General features: G+C 58.8%; 1 protein-coding gene across 1 annotated transcript in view; it reads left to right on the top strand.

Annotated features, from left to right (window-relative positions):
* Positions 1–12,866: 12,866 nt before the first annotated feature.
* The window catches only part of SDK2 (sidekick cell adhesion molecule 2), a gene marked incomplete at both ends in the record, with an annotated part of 40,524 nt that continues 36,139 nt past the window's right edge, over positions 12,867–17,251 (top strand). The window contains one exon of the mRNA XM_079544257.1: positions 12,867–12,945. Within this exon, the coding sequence (XP_079400383.1) occupies positions 12,867–12,945 (79 nt within the window). The remainder of the gene's footprint in view (positions 12,946–17,251) is intronic.

Below are 17,251 nucleotides of genomic sequence, written 5' to 3'. Positions count from 1 at the left end.
GCACAATTATGGACTAATTACTGCAATTAGATGATCACTGGTCCTGCAAACTTGTGCCAGACCTGTGTCCAGAGCCACGTTCCCCCAGTTCTTGCTGTGCCTGACATGGAGGGATGAGCTCAGCACCACAGAGTGCTCTCAGAACCACGGGGACGCCAGGAGGGGCACAGGGTCGGGCTTGTGGCTTTGCTGACCTCCTGTAGCCACCTTGGCCAGCACACCCCTCCTTGTCCCCATCCCTGTCCCCTTCTGTGTTCCCATCCTGCAGGAGCTGCCGATGGCTGTGGGATGGGCACACGCTGGCAGCACCGAGGACTTAACGCTGCTCAGCCCTGGAAACAACGCTATCCGTTTCAATTAGAGCAAGCAGGGAAGCGGCTATTAAGTGCTTCGTTATTATGGTAATGGATCTACTCTGCATGCACGGGGGAGGCCTCGCACCCTCCCGCCAGTGTCCAATTTTTTATCTCTAATTCCTCCCCTAGGTCTTCTCCCATCCGTGACGTGAAAGATGAGGACTGTGGTGGCTCCAGCAGTGCAGTGCCTCTCTCTCATCCCAGAGGTGGAGAGGTGAGGGGCACCCTTGCCCTGGGGCTGTACTCGTGTAGGGGCTCTGCTCAGTGGGATGGGGACCCTTGGTAAGGATGTGCCCTGCAGTGCAGGACTGCCACGTGGGACTCTGTTCTCCCCACAGACGCCGGTGTCTGCCATCAGCGGGGTGCAGGGGGGAGGGGTGCCACAGAGCCGTGGAGTCCTTTCATCTGCTGCCACGTGCTGTCACGATGGGTGTTTAATTGGGATGTGCAGTGCAGAACTCGTGCCGCTGTGCTTTGTGGGGAAGCCGGACGGGTGACGGGATATTTCCCCATAATTGGCTTATTTGCTTTCCTTTGTAAATGTCTTGTTGATACAGGAATCGCTTATGATGACACGGCTGTGGGCGTGCAGCTGCCTCAGCCCCCCCCCCCTTTGCCCAAATCCACGGCACCCAGCGCAGGGCAGTGAGCTGCAGTGACAGTGGTGCACATGGAACCCATCCTCCACCACCACCATCCCCGTGCCACCGTGGGAGTGCTGGGCACAGCGTGTCCCATGCTAGCGATCACGCTCAGCTCTGCTGTCATTGCTGCTGCCTGAGCCCCGGCAATGCTTATGAATAAATGAAATGAGAGTAAAGCGCCTGCCTAATGGAATGATGACAAATGTGTACCGAAACCGAAGGGAAAAGGGAACAATTTGAGTAATTCAATTATTTAACAGAAGCTTGTCAATGGTATGCGCCGGGGAGCTGTGACAGCGCAGCACCAAGTGCCACAGTGGGAGGTGTGTGGTGTCCTGGGGCACCCCATGGGACCCTGGGGACAGGAGAGAAGGGGATGCCCTGGGGTGGAGACATGCAGGATGAGAAAGGTGCATGGGAACTGCATGAGCAGCATGGAGACAGCACTGGCATGTCACTGGAGACCACGCTGGGAGGCGAGAGGGGTTCATTTGCACTTTGCTTGGGCTAGCATGGCCAGGACAGCCTTGCTAGGGAGGTGCAAATAGATTCAGCAGGAGTGCACTGCTTTTGCTCAGTAGAATTGCAGATGTCTGAACGCAGCTGGGGGTCTGATCCTGCTCCTCCAGGCCCTGCACACCACAGTGCTCATAGATGCTGCTCCTGTGGTGCAGAACAATCAGTCCAGACCCAGTGATGCCAGAGTTTAATGTCACGCAGATCAGCTCCAGAATTTGAGGAGGGGGATGTGCTCTGAAAAATTACTTCGGTTGGTCCACATCTTCAACACCCAGTGACCTGTGTCCCCATGGCCAGGCTGCAGCAGCAGCACAGGGACAAGGGCTGCCTGGCCTCTGTGGGGACCACCCCTGTGAGCAGCAAGTTGAGGCTGGGGTGGGTCCGTTCCTCCCTTTAGGAACTGCAGCAGTGATGAGGTCCTCCACCTCCATTCCGCACCACATCCACAGTTCAGTGCCTGTCCCCTCCCTTGTTTGCCCAGAGGTGACAAAAGCTGGCAGGGGACGAGAGCGTGTCATTGCAGGCAGGCAGCTGGCAGGGGACACAGCTCTGGCAGCCAGCTCTGTGCACGCCCGGCTGCTCGCTGTGCTGCCTGGGGACCACTCACTCCCAGCTCACATATGTTGCGAGGACACTGGGTTTGTTCCCCTTCAGCCTCCCTTGGCCATGAGCCATTGGCACTCTTGGTCTCGAGTCATGGCACCGAGATGCTGGCACCTCCCCCCGACTCCCCTGGCAGCGTGGTGGAGGGGACATACAGCAGAAGCAGACCCCAGGTGAGCCCTGCGTGGATATGAAGGACGTGCCCCCCACCCTGCCCGTGCCAGCAGGTGCTGAACATGGAATGAAGAAATGAATGTGAACATTGCACAGGTGGCCGGGCAGCACACACTGTGACAGCTGGTCACCTTCACAGGGGACAAGCAGTGCTGAAGAGGCTGGGTCTCCATCCTCATGTTGCAAGGACTGAGAGAGAGGCTCCCGTGCAACCTCATCTCAGCGCATCAGAGGGCTGTGCTGTGGTGTTGTTTATGCCCAAGCAGCCCATAGATCTTGTGGCTGCACAGATTACGCAGCCGCTCGCAGCCCCGGACAGCAGCTGGGTTTCCTCTGTGTGATTCAAGGCCCAGACTGCACGCAAAGGAAAGCAGCTGTTTGCCAGAAAGGCAGAGCCCTGCCATGGGCACCCATGCCAGCAGCCCTTGCCAAGGCAGCAGTGAGAATTCCCCGCTAATCTGCAGGGCCACGTTCAGCAGGAGCCATTTGGATGTTGGCATCTCCCGTGCCTGCTGCTTTCTGGTGCCTGTGCTGGGGTACCTGGGCTTGGTGAAGCCTCCCAATAAGCTCTGGTAGCGCTGGTTTCTGGGGGAGCCTTTGTAGGGATGGAAGAAAAACAGGTGCCCCGTGGGTTGAGTGCCAGCTCCGAGCCCCACAGCGACACCCCTCCCTGTGCCCCCACACCTCTCAGCGGGTTGGGACTGTTTGGAGAGCAGACAAATTTCTGCATCAATCAGCGCCGGGAGCGGGCGCACAGCCGGGTGATTTAGGTGACTGGTCACCGCTGTAACCGATGATGAGCTGCGAGTCGGGGAGAGAGAAATAAGGAAGCGACACAGCCTGGCGTCTGTTTGCATAAACTATCTTATCCGCACAGAGGATACGGCACCGGGGGAGGTGATAAATCCCCCTCTCCGCGGCTGTGTGCGGAGATTAGATGGCTTTTGAAGAAAAGCAGTGGCTCAGCCATGAGTTACGGGCAGGGAGAGATCGTGTAGACAGCGGGAGGGGGTCCGGGTGGCTGTGCTGGGGCTGTAGGACCCTGGGGATGTCGGTCCTGTGTGGGTGACGCTGCACAGATTTGGGCAGGGTGACACTGCCTGGCAGTAGGTGGCCCCCACCTCCACGTCCTTCCATCTTCCTTAGCTCTTATTTGCGAGCGGGCTGCAGCCCAAGCTCAGGAATGAGGAGGAAAGATGAGCCAGCCTCCCCGAGCCTGGTGGATCTGGGTATTTCATTACCTGCACACCTGTTCCTGAGTGCCATATGGGCAGAGGTAAATAGGCGGTAATTGTTTATCCAGAAGCGATTCTGCGATGCAGTGAGAGCCATCTCCAAAGAAGTCACCTTCCACAGCGATGCTGCGGCCAGAGCCCAGGTGTGGGAGGAGGATGTGGGGTCCCTCCTGCTTCCCCACTCCTCTCCTTCATTCTGCATCTGGGTGACACCAGCACAGACCAGCGGAGCATCCTCCTGCAGTGCCACGGGGTGCATGCCAGGTACCCCACCTCCAACTGAATCACAGCACAGCCATCTCCTCCCCAGGGGGAAGGTGTGCAACAGGGAAGGTGTGCAACAGCTTCCATGTGCCCCTCATCCTGCCTGGGCCAGGCCTTAGTTTGCAAAGGGCAATTTCTCCCTGCTGTGCTGTGAGCCCAAGCCCAATGTGGGGAGGAAGAAGGGTGTCCCGGCATCTGGAGCCCCACGCTCAGCTCCCAGCACAATGGAGAGGCTGTGGCTCTTTCAGGGACAATTAATTCTCAGCAAAATAGAGGCGTTTGCTTGCGCCTGAGTGGTCCCCAGGCAGTTGGAGCCGCGTGCTGCAGGGGGATGCTGCAGGCTGCAGAGATGAATGGCTCTCCCCCACCGCTCTGAGTTTGCATTTCTCTCCTCCTCTCTCCCTCAGCTGTGTAAAATTTCCCCCTTTTCACTGAAGCGCGTGAGCCGCTCTGTGTCCCCAGGCCGTGATGCTCACGTAGCCGAGCACGGCAGATGATTTACACGGAGATGATGGACGACCTGCTCGTTCATCTGAGTTTGTGCCTAACACCGGAGCTGTGATTTCCCTGCAGGGAGAAGTGATGGCTCTGAGGAGGGGAGCATCCTCCCAGCTGAGCGCTGCCTGTTTCATTGTGTTGCAGGAGGAGAGGCAGCAGCACGTCCTGGCACCGCTTGCATGCTGGATGTTCCTTTTCTCCCTTTAAATGAGGTTTTTAAACAGCTTCCCAAATCGATCCCCAGCCTCCCATTTCCTGCCTCTGCCTTGGGTTAATGGCAGTGAACGGGTCCCCAGGCCCTCAGCAGAGCACAGGCTTTGCCCTTAGCAGTGCCCCCGTGTGAGCAGGGGGGGCCCATAGAGGGTGTGTGTGTGAGCAGTGTGTGCACACAGAGCCTCTGCACGCACGTGTGCCAGGCGCACCGTGCATGTGCCTGCGCATCCCTATTTCGGAGCGTGAACGCTCGCTCCCTCTCTCTAGATGGGTGTGCATAGCTTTATGACATCCGAAATGGAAAAGACAATTGGATGTCAAAACCTATCTGAGGAGCCCATTTATACCCACCGACTTTTATGGGATTCCCGCTGATTGATGCAGGCCCCATAAAACTTCCCGCAGCAGCTCCCACCCCTCGCAGCCTGCTCTGCCTCCTCGTGCAGCACTGGCAGGGATGGGATGGGGTGGGGTGGGGAGCCCTCCCCGCCTGTGTGGCTGCTTCCCATCTCCTGATAAGGGATGCGGTGCATGTGCAGCCGTGGCAGGGGCTCTCCCGCCGCCATCCATCATGCTGCCAAAGCATCAATCAGGCGGCGGCCAGCTCTGCGTGCAGCCCCCTCCGCGGGGAGCACGGCGCTCCGTTCGGAGCCACTTTCGTCTCCTTGCAGAGGTGAATCTCACACAGCTGACACTGGCTGATTGACAACCCCACGTGCTATCCGGGAGACCAACGGCTTGGCGCTGTCCTCAACAGCACGGAGGCTCTCGCCCCACGCTTGTGCTGAGGGGTGAGGTCCCCATCGAATCCCCATGCCCCCATGCTGTGTGTGTTGTGGTGTCAAGGAGAGATCTGTAAGGTGAGGCTGGCGGTGTGTGTGTGGGAGGGATGGGGAAGCTCTCTCCTGGGGCTCGCCAGCATCAATCACTGCAGCTGCTCTTGCCTAATGGGCACCAAGCAGATTGGGGAAGGCACTCCATCTCCATGTCGGCGCAGTTTGTCATCATCAAACTCCGGCAGCAGGGAAAGCAGCCTGGCCAGCAGGGAACAGGAGGGAAACGTGGAACTCTACATCCCTGCAGCGCGGCTGGTACCCAGACTTTGGATAGCATCAGGTTGTCCCCTCACCCCGGGACAGCTGAGAGACGTGGCACTCAGTGCCATTTGTGTGCAATTAAAAACCGGTGTGTGGCTGCAGAGATCCCCATTATCTGAGCGCAGTCACACAGCGCACGGGATCCGTGTCTGCCCCCGGGATGAGCACAGCCACGGGGCTGGTGCAGGTCTCCATGTGCCACATGCACACCGTGCAACCCATGCATAAATTGGTGTAGAGCCCTGCACACCCCGCTGTGGGGATGGGCCATGGAGCAGGGTGGTGACAGATGTCCCTGGAGCCACTGGCACTCGTCAGAGCCACTGGGGCAGCTGCTGCCCGGCGGCTCTTCTTCCCATGGCTGAGCACGATGACCTTTCCCTGTGTTTTGCGGCTGAGTCCCAGCCACTGTGCAGGGAGGGGCCGGGGGGGTGATGCAGCCCCTTCCCCCCTGCCCTCCCAGCCCTCTGCTCCCCAGCTCTCACCCGGCACCTATTAATATTTATACCTCCTGGTGTATGGTGAGAGCTTGGACACAATCGGGGCACTGCAATCGCTGCACGGGGGCAGGCAGCGGGCTGCTGCTGGGACTCCAAGGAGGGGCAGCAGCAGAGTGAAAGGCAGAGCCTGACCTTGGTGCTTCGCAGAAGGGACAGAGGACAGCCCTCGCGCTCCTGAGATTCGGGCAGAAGAGGCACAGCTCAGCCTTTCAGGAGCAAAGCAGGAGGTTACCCAACCACCCTGTGCAGCTGCTGCATTGCCAATGCACCGCCGCTGTGCTGCTGTTGCATTGCTGTCGCAGAAATTCTCCAGGCTCCCCTCGGTTCTTTGCAGCCCTGGTGCCTGCAGAGCCCCTCAGCAAGTGCTGCAGGAAGGGCAGGCTGTGGCATTGTCACCTCGCAGGGCAAAGTGTTCCCACCCCCTTTTATAAAAAGCGTCGCTCCTGTAATAAAGAATTTAATAACCTGCTGTGCCTGTGTGGATAGAAAACTCATTTGTTTAATAGGCAGCAGTTTGGCTTTGTCATGTTCATTTAGTTTTTAATGACGCACAGTTGTGCCAATATTGATTTTAGCTTATAGGGACTCCAAAAATTTACTATCTGGAATTATCTGAAATGTAGCCGTTGGAGCTGGCAGCCAGGAAGACAGATCGCTCCCCCGCCTCACTGCCAGCACAGCTGCACGAGCTGCACGTGATGGGCTCCTGTGAGCATCCCCTTGTTTTGCCCCCTGTGCTGGGGGATGTGGGGCTGCGCTGGGCTGCAGCTCGTGGCCCCACAACCAGGTGCACGGGGAAACTGAGGCAGGGGTGGTGGGGGGATGCCCTGCACGAAGCTGTTTCCATTTCCTTTGCCCATTTTTAATGAGTCAGCAGTGGGTGCGCCAGCCTGGCCCCGCACGGGTGACAATTGACAGCTAATTGTATCGACAGGCTCTCATTGAACAGAATTACTTGGCAGGAACCAGCTGGAATCTGTTTCCAGACTGTCTACGTGTATCTCCATGCCCGGCTCCAGGGGAATGGGGGGAGCATTCAGGGTGCAGCCCCCTGCCCACCCCCAGCCCCCCCACTCCATTCTATGGGCACAGGGCAGCCTCCAGCCCGGAGTCTGCTGGGCACAGGGAGAGGGCTGTGCAGAGACCCCCCGCCCTGCGGTGCATGGAGAAATCCACTTTGAGGTTTTGCTGCTGCTAACGGGATTGATTGAGGGATGGATAGTTTTGTCTCCCTAAATTGCCTCCGGGGCTTTGCGGGCACACAGCACAGGATGAATGGCTGAGGTTTGGGGTGAGGAGGCTCTGGGAGAGCCACATAACTCCATCCTCAGCTCCCGCTTGTGCCCACTGCCCTTTGCCAGTTCAGCAGCGTTGTGGCACCAGCGACTCGTGCTCAGCGTTATTCATTATGCAAGCCTGTAAATATATTATTTACTATTCCTACTATTATTATCCATTATTTATCACCCAATCCTGTAGCTCTGAAAATCAGTGCAGCACCTGAAGTGCCCAGAAAGCACTCAGAAGGCGCACACCAGGTGATGGAGAGCCAGCAGCAGTGCAACGTGACCCACATTGCATCTGCACACCGCCACCCTGATGGCCAAGGGGAGCAGCTGCCTGCTTTGGGGGTTCCTCTGCTGCTCCACAGCTCCAGGCAGCAGCCCGTGCTCCAGTCAGACACCCTTTAGGCAGGGATGGCAGCACCTAACAAAGTCCCAAACCTTGGCTACAATCTGTACATCTATCACACGGTGGGTCAGGGCTTTCCTCCATAGCAGTCAGGTGTGTCACATCCACTGGATGATGAAGAAGAATTAAATGAGACTGACCCAGGTCAGCTGGGGGAAATGTATTGCTTTGCAGTGCTGCAGCTCTCTGGGGGCTCTGAGACGTCTGCAGGGCTTGGGATTGCCAGCTCCATGGGGTTGGGAGCCTGCAGAAGGCATGTGGAGCTGCTGGACCCTGTAGGGATAGAGAGAAACAGCTGAGCTTGTCATGAAGGATAAGTGTGCAAATCCCAGCAGGTAGGAAAAGTATTGGGCTCTTTCTTTTCTGCTTGTGCTGCTTTTGTGGATTGGAGCAACCAGAGCTGCGGTGGGTCTGTGCTCACCTCAGTGTGGTGCAGGAGAAGCAAAGGCAAGGAGGGCTGTGACAAGTTTGAGGGCTTTCATATGTGCTTTCCAAAGTAAACTGGTGTCCCACCAGGCTCTTTGCTTTTGAGTATGGAGTGCCCAGCAAAAAATTGTTCTCTGAGCTTCATATGCAGGTGTGGGGAACTGGGGCACCTCTACAGCCTCAACTTCTGGATGCTTGTGGTTAAAGAGCACTGGAGCTGGCTCCCAGCGTGTCCTGTTGCTTTTGTGGAGAAGGACTCAGGAAGTCAGCCTTTAAATGTTAAGCAACCATGCTAAAATGAGCCAAACCCCTGTTTTAAATTTTTAATGCTCTGATGTAAAAGTCAGCTGTGTGGTTGGGGCTGCTGGCGGAGTGCGGTGCTGGGCGTTGTTTCCCCTGCACCTTCACCCCGCCTGCTCCACAGCCCATCCTGGCAGCTTCTCCTGATGTTCTGCAGACTGCAGGAGCAGCAGAGCTCAGCTTTGGGGCGGTGGAGGAGCGGTTGGTGTGTCCAACCTCAGCAGCAGCTTTGGGGTGGGGAGCCAGCCCCATGCGCAGGGTGCTTGTTAGAGCTAATAGCAGGGTCCTGCGGCTGCGGCTTTGGGATGTTGGCGTGAATGTGGGTATGTTTAGAAATGGTTCTGGTAGCTGCTCCAGAGGAGGAGCTGGAAAAGGGCTGAGCTACATGGAGCAGCAGGAACAGCGTTTCCCTGCTTTGCTCATGTCTTGCAGCAGCTCCAATCATCCAGCTGTGTTCCTGGGCAGGCTGCTGCTCACATGTGGGCACAAGGGCTGGCTGGCACTGATGCCTCAACTCTCGTCTCGGTGTGGTAAGGATGGATGGCATGAGCTAGATCCTGCTTGGGAGTAGAAGCCCTGTTGTCACTGCTGGAAAGATGCCCTTGCTTTGCCCTCTGTCTGCACTGAGCATGGGGATGCACGGATCGGTCTCACTTTGGGTTTGAAGGAAGATCTTAATTGGCTGAGATGCCCCAGGCAGCTGATGCTGGAGCAGAGCTCCTGGCTGGCCAGGGGAGCCTGCCGTTCCTTCTCCCAGTGTTTTATTTTGAAGTCATCAAATATTAAAGATGTTTGTGTTCCCAGCTGCTTTGGATGCCCCTTGCACAGCATCCAGGGGCGGCATGCAGCCCTGCTTTTGATGCCCTTCGATGCAAGGTAATGGGAGGCAGCTCCAGTCCTGCTGCAAGCAGAACATCTGCTGCATGCAGCCCCACGCTGGGCCAGGAGTGCATCCTGCAGCATGGGAGGGCGCCTGCTGCCTGCCCCACTGCCTGTGGGGCAAGGACCTGCCCCTAGCCTGTGGGCAGCATCACCTTGAAACGACCCTTCTAGGAGAGCAGATGCTTCTGGAAACAATGGAATAAGGAGGAGAGAAAAAAAAACACAACTGAAAGACAAATCCCAATTTGAATGACGAACAGAATGGTACTGGGGAGCCTTGCTGCAGCCAGTCAGCTGTACTCGCTGTGAAGTGCACACCTTATTGCTAGTCTGGCTATGTCTGGATTCAGTTTCTGCCAGTGGGAGCTTGTTATACCTCTATCTGTGAGACTGCAGATCCTCCATTATCCAATTTCTCTTCCCCGTGCCGGTGCCGACAGCCTGTGGTTACATCTGCTGCTCTCCCCTCCAATGCAAAAAGGGGCTGAGGAGCTCCCAGCCCCTTCCCATGGTGTGTGGGGACAGGGGGTGGCACAGAGCTCTCCCACTCAGGAAACAGTGATGGGAGCCACAGCCTCGTGCAAGGAGGCACTGAGGGGAGCGGTGGGCTGTTGTCCTGTAGCCTTTGGGTAGTGCTGACTCCTGGTTCCCGAAGCGCCTGACATCCAAGCAAAAGACTTTTTACATTTCAAATAGAGCCTTGATCTTTTTTTGGAACTTGCCTTGGTTTCAAACAAGAGTTTTTAATTCAATCCCGGCGACGTATTTTTGGTTTGACTTTGATGCGCCCTCTTCAAGCAGGAGGCAAAATAACAGCTTTCAATTCTACAAATAGGCCTGAGGCTGCCTTCTGCTGCCTGTGGGGCTGCGTGGGGCCAAGTGCTCATTAGCAGCCCTCGAGCAGCAGCCGGTGGGCGTTGAGGGCCGGAGCCCCCCACCCTGTGGAAGCAGCAGGAAGGGATCTGGAGGAAGGATGGGGAGCTCAGAGCCCCCCCCCCCCGATGCGCACTTGGAGACCCGCGCCTTTTCACCCCTTCCAGAAGCATCTCAGAGAGGCAAAAGTCGTGTGGCACAGCTGGTGCGTGTGCATGCCTCATCGTAATTACAAGTGACACTGCCCCAAATCGTGGCTCAGAAGCTGGGATTCTTGGTAGGCTGTGGGGGATTGGGTTGACTGATGTGAGATGGAGTGATGGGGCAGGTGTGACCCAGAGCCCGGTTGCCCTCCCTGCTGCGCCCCTGGCTTTTCCCACCACCCCTGGGAGCAGCAGTGGAGCCGTGAGCGGGAACTTGCTGATGCTTAGGTAAATTTGGGCAGAGAAAAGCTGGCACGGAGCAGGCAGAGCTGGGTGGGAGCTCTGCTGTGAGATGAGAGCTCTTGCAGCCTGCCTGGGTGGCTGTGGGGAGCCGGGTACCTCTGCAAGCAGGTAATAAAGGTCTCACACCTTGGCAAGATTAATTGCAACAACCATAAATCAGTGCTGGCAGCAGGGGCAGGTGCTGAATTTATGGCCCTGGAGACAGGAATTCCTGTTCTGCATGGAACAAAGCCCTGATCCCGCAGGGGGCTGGGAGAGTGCTGAGCACTACGTGGCTGTTCCCTGCTGCAGCACGTGTGAGTGCTGTGGGATTGGGGTCTGAGCCGTCCATGGGGGGCTTCCTCCCTGCTCATTGCAGCCCACGCTGTCAGGGAACACCACCCTGAGAGGTGAGCCAAGCTCGCAGCCTCCTACAGCACATCGATCCCCACTGGCTCAGTTGAGAATGCCAGCCACGGAGCTGATTAATGCTGGGGTGGGCAAGTGCTGGCTTATTGTTCAGCATCTCCTCAAGAGGTCGGTGGGAAATTTGGCAGTAGCTCTCCAAATATGCAACGTGCACGCAGGCATTGTGCCTCTGAGCTCTGTGTGTGATTTACACGTGAGCATATATTGCATGGGGGGGGGAAATACACTCCGGTGTCCAGGAACTAACATCGCTGTTATTGATGTTTGCGTGAGAATGCTCCCTCAATTCCCTGCCCTGGTTTGAACCTTGGGTGCTGGGCTGAGCTTTAGACTAATCTGCTCGTGCTTTTGCCCTGATCCTTTCAGACCCCTTTGCTCTAAGGTGTTGTGTGTGCTCATGGGTCTGATTCATCCAGGTGTTCCCTCTCTGTGGACAGTTTAGGTTTGTTGGTGTTCGGTAGCAGCTCTGGCTGAGTTGCTCTCCCCCAGCAAGTGCAAAGCACTGTGCTGACATAAAGCATGGTTGTCTCTGAAGGATGTGTGATAGTGACTAGATCCTGCTGGGAGATCCGGGCTGCAGAAATGGGCCTGAAGAGGTGATATGAGATTTGAGAGGCACCGCTGGCTCATCTCTAGGGCCGGATATCTTGTTTTTTTTCCAGAACCCCGCACCGTTTGCCGTGATAACCTGGTGGCACCGAGTTCTGCTTGTGAGCTTCCCTGGAGACTTGCCGTGTCCCCTCTCTGAGTAACGGGGATGAGGTGCAGACGCTCTGAACGCTGTCAATGTGGCTGGGGACAGTGAGGAGGGGGCCGCTCCAGGCGCGTGGTGAGCCGAAAGCTGCAGAGAAGGCAGCTGCTGCTCCCCCCCGAGGGCTGCGGTGTCCGGGGTGGGGGGCAGGGAGGGGAGGTCGTCCCATCCGTTCCGCACGAAGCGTGGGCGGCCGAGGGGACGTGCCCGCCGCGCCCTCTCCCCCGCATCTCCGTGCGCGCCCGGCCGCGGCCGCTGGGTAGCGCTCGGAGCCGCGCCGACTCCCCGCCTCCCCGGCTCGGGCTGCCCCCGGCTCCGCCGAGCCCCGCCGCCGCAGCTCACTCCGCCGCCGCGCAGGAGGCAGCAGGCAGCCGGCCGGAGCGCCGAGAAGAGACGGCACGGCGCGGCGCTGCCAGCCCGCCTGCCGCGCATCGCCCGCCGCTCCGAGCGGGACCCCGCGCCGCCGCACGTCGCCGCCGCACTTTCTTCGTTTGCTGGGGTGCGACGCGAGGCGAGACCCCCTCCCACCATCCCGCCCCGTCGCCCGGAGCCGCCGGGGCGAGGATGTTTCCAGGCAGAAGCTGAGCGCCGGGGAGGGGCCGCGTCCCCGCCCCCGGACCCCAAACTTTTTTCTGCGGCTCCCCATGGTGCCCAGGCGGGCAGGAGGGGCCGGGGGCGGACGGCGCTGCGCTTCCTTTCCCCTTCCCTGACGCGGAGGGCAGCTCGTGGGGAGGGGCTCGGCTGCCGGCCCCGATCTGAATTTTCAGGGGTCCCGGCTCTGCGCGTCTCCGGGGAAGTTGGACAGGGAGGAGAGCTGCCTGCGGCCCCCCATACCCCGCCGGGAGCTCTGCACATCGCCTCCGCCTCCCTCCGAGCAGCGCTGCCTCGGAGGTCCCTGCGCCGGGGAACCGGAGAGCAGCGAGGGCTGGAGACGCCGCCGCTCGGATTATAAAGTCGGGGAAGTTGCCCCAGTGTCGGCGGAGCCATGACCCGGCTCGGGAGTTGGGGGCTGCTGTACGCCGTGCTGCTCGCCCTACTCGGCCCCCCGGGAGCCGTTGCCCAAGGTAAGGGGGTGCGAGGGGCCCCGGTGCGGGGTGCGGCTTCTTCAGCCTCCGGCTCCCGCTTCGATGCTGGCGGTGAACCACTAGTGGGTGGGTGGGGGGGGGGTTCTGTGTGCCCCCCCCCCCCGACAGATGAACCCTGGGAGGGGAAGGACTCAGGGGGCCCTCACCCTGCCCGGGATGGAGAAGTTTGGGTCGCAGCCCCAGAGCTCGGGAAGGGAATAGAGGTGCTTAAGGAGACCCCCAGGTGCCCGGGGCCGAACGGCGCAGAGCGTAGCGCGGTGCCTGGAGGGGCTCAGCTCTGCGCTGCCTCCTGCTTCTCTTGCCCCGTAACAGCCTCCGCTCTGGGGATGGGAGGCGAACCGTTGCTTTGAGTGCGGGGTAGAAATGCGTCAGCCGTTTCCCGAGGACCGGACACCCTCCAAGGTGAGGGCACCCATTTCACCCCCTCCCTGGGGACCCCACATGTGAGCGGCATGAGTTCTGGGAGCGGCTTTTGCAGTGATTCTGGTCCCGTTGACCTCCAGCGGGTGGGGCAGTGGGGAGTCTGCAGCCCTGAGTCCCTGTGGGTATTCTGAGGCTTCATGTGCTGGGCAGCGTGAGCGCCTGTCTGCTCATCACCTCCGGGGCTATGGCACAGCAGTGTGCTTTTGGCTGCTTGGAGAGAGGCAGGAATAGTTTCTGCCCCTTTGGGATGCAGAGATTCCCGGGGCGAGCCCTCCTTGGAGTGCTGTCCCCTCCCCAGCAGACAAGCATCCCTGCAGGGATGTGGAGGAGGTGCTGTCTGGCAGAGCTGCAGCACCATCTCCTCCATCCCCGTTGCTCGGACGGAGCAGATCCAGGCTGCAAAATGGGGGGCACGGAGGGGTGCTGTGCTGTGCCTGGGGCTCCTCAACCCACGACATTTCTTGCCCTTGTTTGCAGCAGTGAGTGGAGCCAGAAGTCTCCATGCTCTCCCGTCCTCCTGCTCCCCCTGAGCCTCCCTTAGTTCTGCTATAATTTCTCAGTAATTAAGTTCAGAACATAACATCTAAAGCGGCAGTATATTATCCGGGCAGGCCCTGTGTGGGGAGCTGTGAAGGTCTCTTTGATTGATTCACTCCCTTGCCGAGTTTCTCTCCTGCCTGGCGGCTCCAGCTCGAGGTCCCCCATGGTCCGTTTGTTCCCGGCTGTGGGATGCTCTCCTGCTGTGCTTGACTCCTGTTTATCCGTGGGGCTGAGGAGCTCCCTGTGGGGCTCTGGAGCAGAGGAGAAAGGGCTTTTCTCCTTGCTCCTGCTGCACGATCTGAGCTGTGCATTCTGCAGCACGCTGTGTGTCCTGGCGGGTGGTGTGGCATTGCTGGGAGCCTGCATGGCTGAGTGCGAGCAGTGATGGAGCGGCGTGGGGAGCATCGCCTGCCTGTCCCTACAGCCGGCTCAGGGACACAGGGGGCAGGGTCACCTCCTGCTGCACGTGGGCTGACAGCAGTCTTCGCTGCAACCCAAATGGACACAGGGCTGGAGGAGCTGCCCCATGGGCACAGTGCCCGCTGGGGCCTTTAGCTCAGCCCTGCTGCGGTGGGTTCTCAACAGGGACATCTCCGTGTGGGCACCTTGGTAGGGCTGATGCCAGCCCCATAGCCAGGCCTGGAGCAGAGGTAGCTGTGTGCTTTGTGCTGGTGCTATTGATTCTAGCAGCCAAAGAAAATGGGATCAATAGAGATGGAGGGGAAGGGGGAGGAGGGCTTGAGACCCTCCCGGCTGGGCGCGGGCTCCCCAGGCGCAGGATGAAACACTTTTAATACCTGCAGTTGCTAAAACAAAGACTCCAGCACCACCGGGGAGAGATGGGATGGAAGTTTAATTACAGCCTGCCTGCGCTGTGTAATTATTAATTACCTACGGCAAAAAATAACTTATTGATTAGGGGCCTCGCGCTAATTACTGGGAGGCGAAGGCGGTGTGGGTTGGAGCTGTCGCAGTGCGACCCTCACCGAACAGTGAGACAGCAGAGGGTTCCCCAGGAGCTGGGGGTGCTGTTCCCATTCCTCCCCTCCCCTGCTTTGCTCTGCAGATTTTATGCCCCTCAGAGGTACAATTTTCCCTCGGCTGGGGCTGGGGGCACAGCCCAGGACCCCCTGCACCAGCACAGCTCCCGTAATGGGATTGAGGAGGCTGCATCCAGTCCCAGGAGGGATTTGGGAGGCTTAAGGTTCCAGACGGGATTTGGGGCAGGGGCCTGAGATGGGCAGCTTCAGCCAAAGAGGCTTATTAGGGGCTGGCGTGGGAGGTACAGAGCCTTCTGGCAGACCCGTGTGGTCCCTGGGCACATCTGCATGTGCCGTCGAGCAGGGCTGGAGGGGATGGGTCCCTGCCCTTCCTGGGGATGTGACCAAGGGCAGTGGTTCCCTCGGCTTTGGGAAGGTGTCTTTACCCATGAAAGCATCCCCAGGGCTGGTGTCCATCATCAAGCCTTGGGAATGCTGGAATGGCTTGTTCTGCCTCCCCCTTCCCCATGAGCTCGGCTGCCACACTAGCTGCCGGCCTCGTGCAAAGCTCCGGCTCAGGAAGGAAAGTGGCTTTTAGGGGAGAGGAAAAGAGAGATTAAAATTTGATGCTCCTTTGGAAGCCATTAGTGGGCAGGCACAGCAATGAAATTTTGATGACCCGATAACCATACGGGGGAGGGATGTGATCCGCTGTGCTCCATCACTGCTAGTGGTTCCCCCCAGGACAGGGGGGCCTTTGGGGCGTGCCATCCTGTGCCCCCATGGTATGGCACACACCAATGGGTGCCACTCGTGAGTGCCCTCCCTGAGCCCTGCCCGTTGTGCTGGGGTGGCAGCACCGAGTGCTGCTCATCCCTTGGTGACAGGGGTGAGGCTGGGGTGTCGCTTCTGCTCAGTGGGAGCAAACGAAGGAGCTGGAGGAGAGAGGCAGGTGGGCAGATGCAGGTTGCTTGTGATCCTTGAAAAATGCTGATAATTAAACCTGAGAGGAGGAAGGCAGGTTTACAGTGTACAGGTGTGATGAGGAGTGACCCTGGATCTGCCTTCATGAGTCTTTACAAGTGGTGTCCTTGTCCCCTGTGGGGTGCAGGAGGCTCTGCTTGTGGGGCTGCTCAGTGCTGGTCCCATCTCTGCTCCATCAGCTCCCTGGGTCCACAAAGCCCCAAGTACTGCCTTGTCCCAGCCTGGAGCTGATCCTTGATGTGCCCGATTCCTGCCTTGAGATGAACTCTGTGCTGTTACTGTAGGTCCTACATAAACAGTGACTGCTGGCCACATCGGTGTTTTGCAGCAGTGGTGCCAGTTGTTGCCTGGGGGCAGCGCAGACTCAAAAGGGTGTGGGAGCAAAACCCTCACGATGCTGGGTCCCGTCTGGGTGGGGGAGCAGCAGATGCCCTTGCTCCAGAGCCCTCGTTACCTCACCGAGCTCGTTAGCAGGTTGTGTGTCACTGGGTGAGAAATGGTCAGTGCTGGGCCGGGCAATAAATATGCTGCTGTCAGTGGTGATGTGATCGCACTAACGAAGGGTGAGCTGAGCCCTGTGGCACGGGGTGGCATGGAAGGGTCGTGTGGTCACCTGTGGGGATCCAGCGCCCAATGGGGCTGAGGGTGAAAGGATGTCCTGTGAGTGTCTGGGGGAAGATGGATGGGGGTGGGTGTAGGGGAGCACTGCATTTGCTCTGCTGGCAGCAGGAATGTGCAGACAGCAGCTCCGCCGTGCTGCTCGTGCCTGGCGTCCTGCGCATGCCAGCAATGCCAACTGCAAGGGCACAGCCCTGGGCTCTGCTCAGTGAGCCACAGCCTGCTGCTGGGAATGCGTCTCCTGACGATGCTTTGAGGTGCATCCCCCCACCCCATTTCCAGTGTGCTTTTGGGGTGCGTGTCTCCGTTCCCAGCGATGCCTCCCCTTGCTGCCACCTCCCCCAGCCCCTGCAGACCACCTGCCTGTGGCCCCTCTCTTTGCCCCCAGCTCTGCAGGGTGCGGAATGCCTGTGCCTGGAACGCTCGGGTTGCCTGGGAACTGGGAAACCTGATCCCTGGGAACGGGGCCGAGGGCAGGGGACATTCCGGGCTGCAGCTGGTCCCTGGCCCCTTTGTCTCCCCGGCTCCGATGGGGTTGCTTGTGTCCCCACTCTCGGCCCCCAGGAATGGAGAATTCGGGTGCAGGGGACTCAAGTGCTGTCCCCGGGGATGCAGTGAGTGGCAGCCAGCGACTGCTTTGAGCTGTCACCTCCCCGTGCAGATCAGTGTCATCTCCTGGCTGGTGGCCACCAAGGGGCCCTGGGCACTGTGACCAGCTGTCATCTTGTGCCAGCAGCTGA

Source organism: Tetrao urogallus (genome assembly GCF_951394365.1).
Source record: "Tetrao urogallus genome assembly, chromosome: 18".
Lineage (NCBI taxonomy): Eukaryota > Metazoa > Chordata > Aves > Galliformes > Phasianidae > Tetrao > Tetrao urogallus.
Note: the sequence above shows the minus strand (reverse complement) of the source record. Positions and strands in the feature narration are given on the sequence as shown.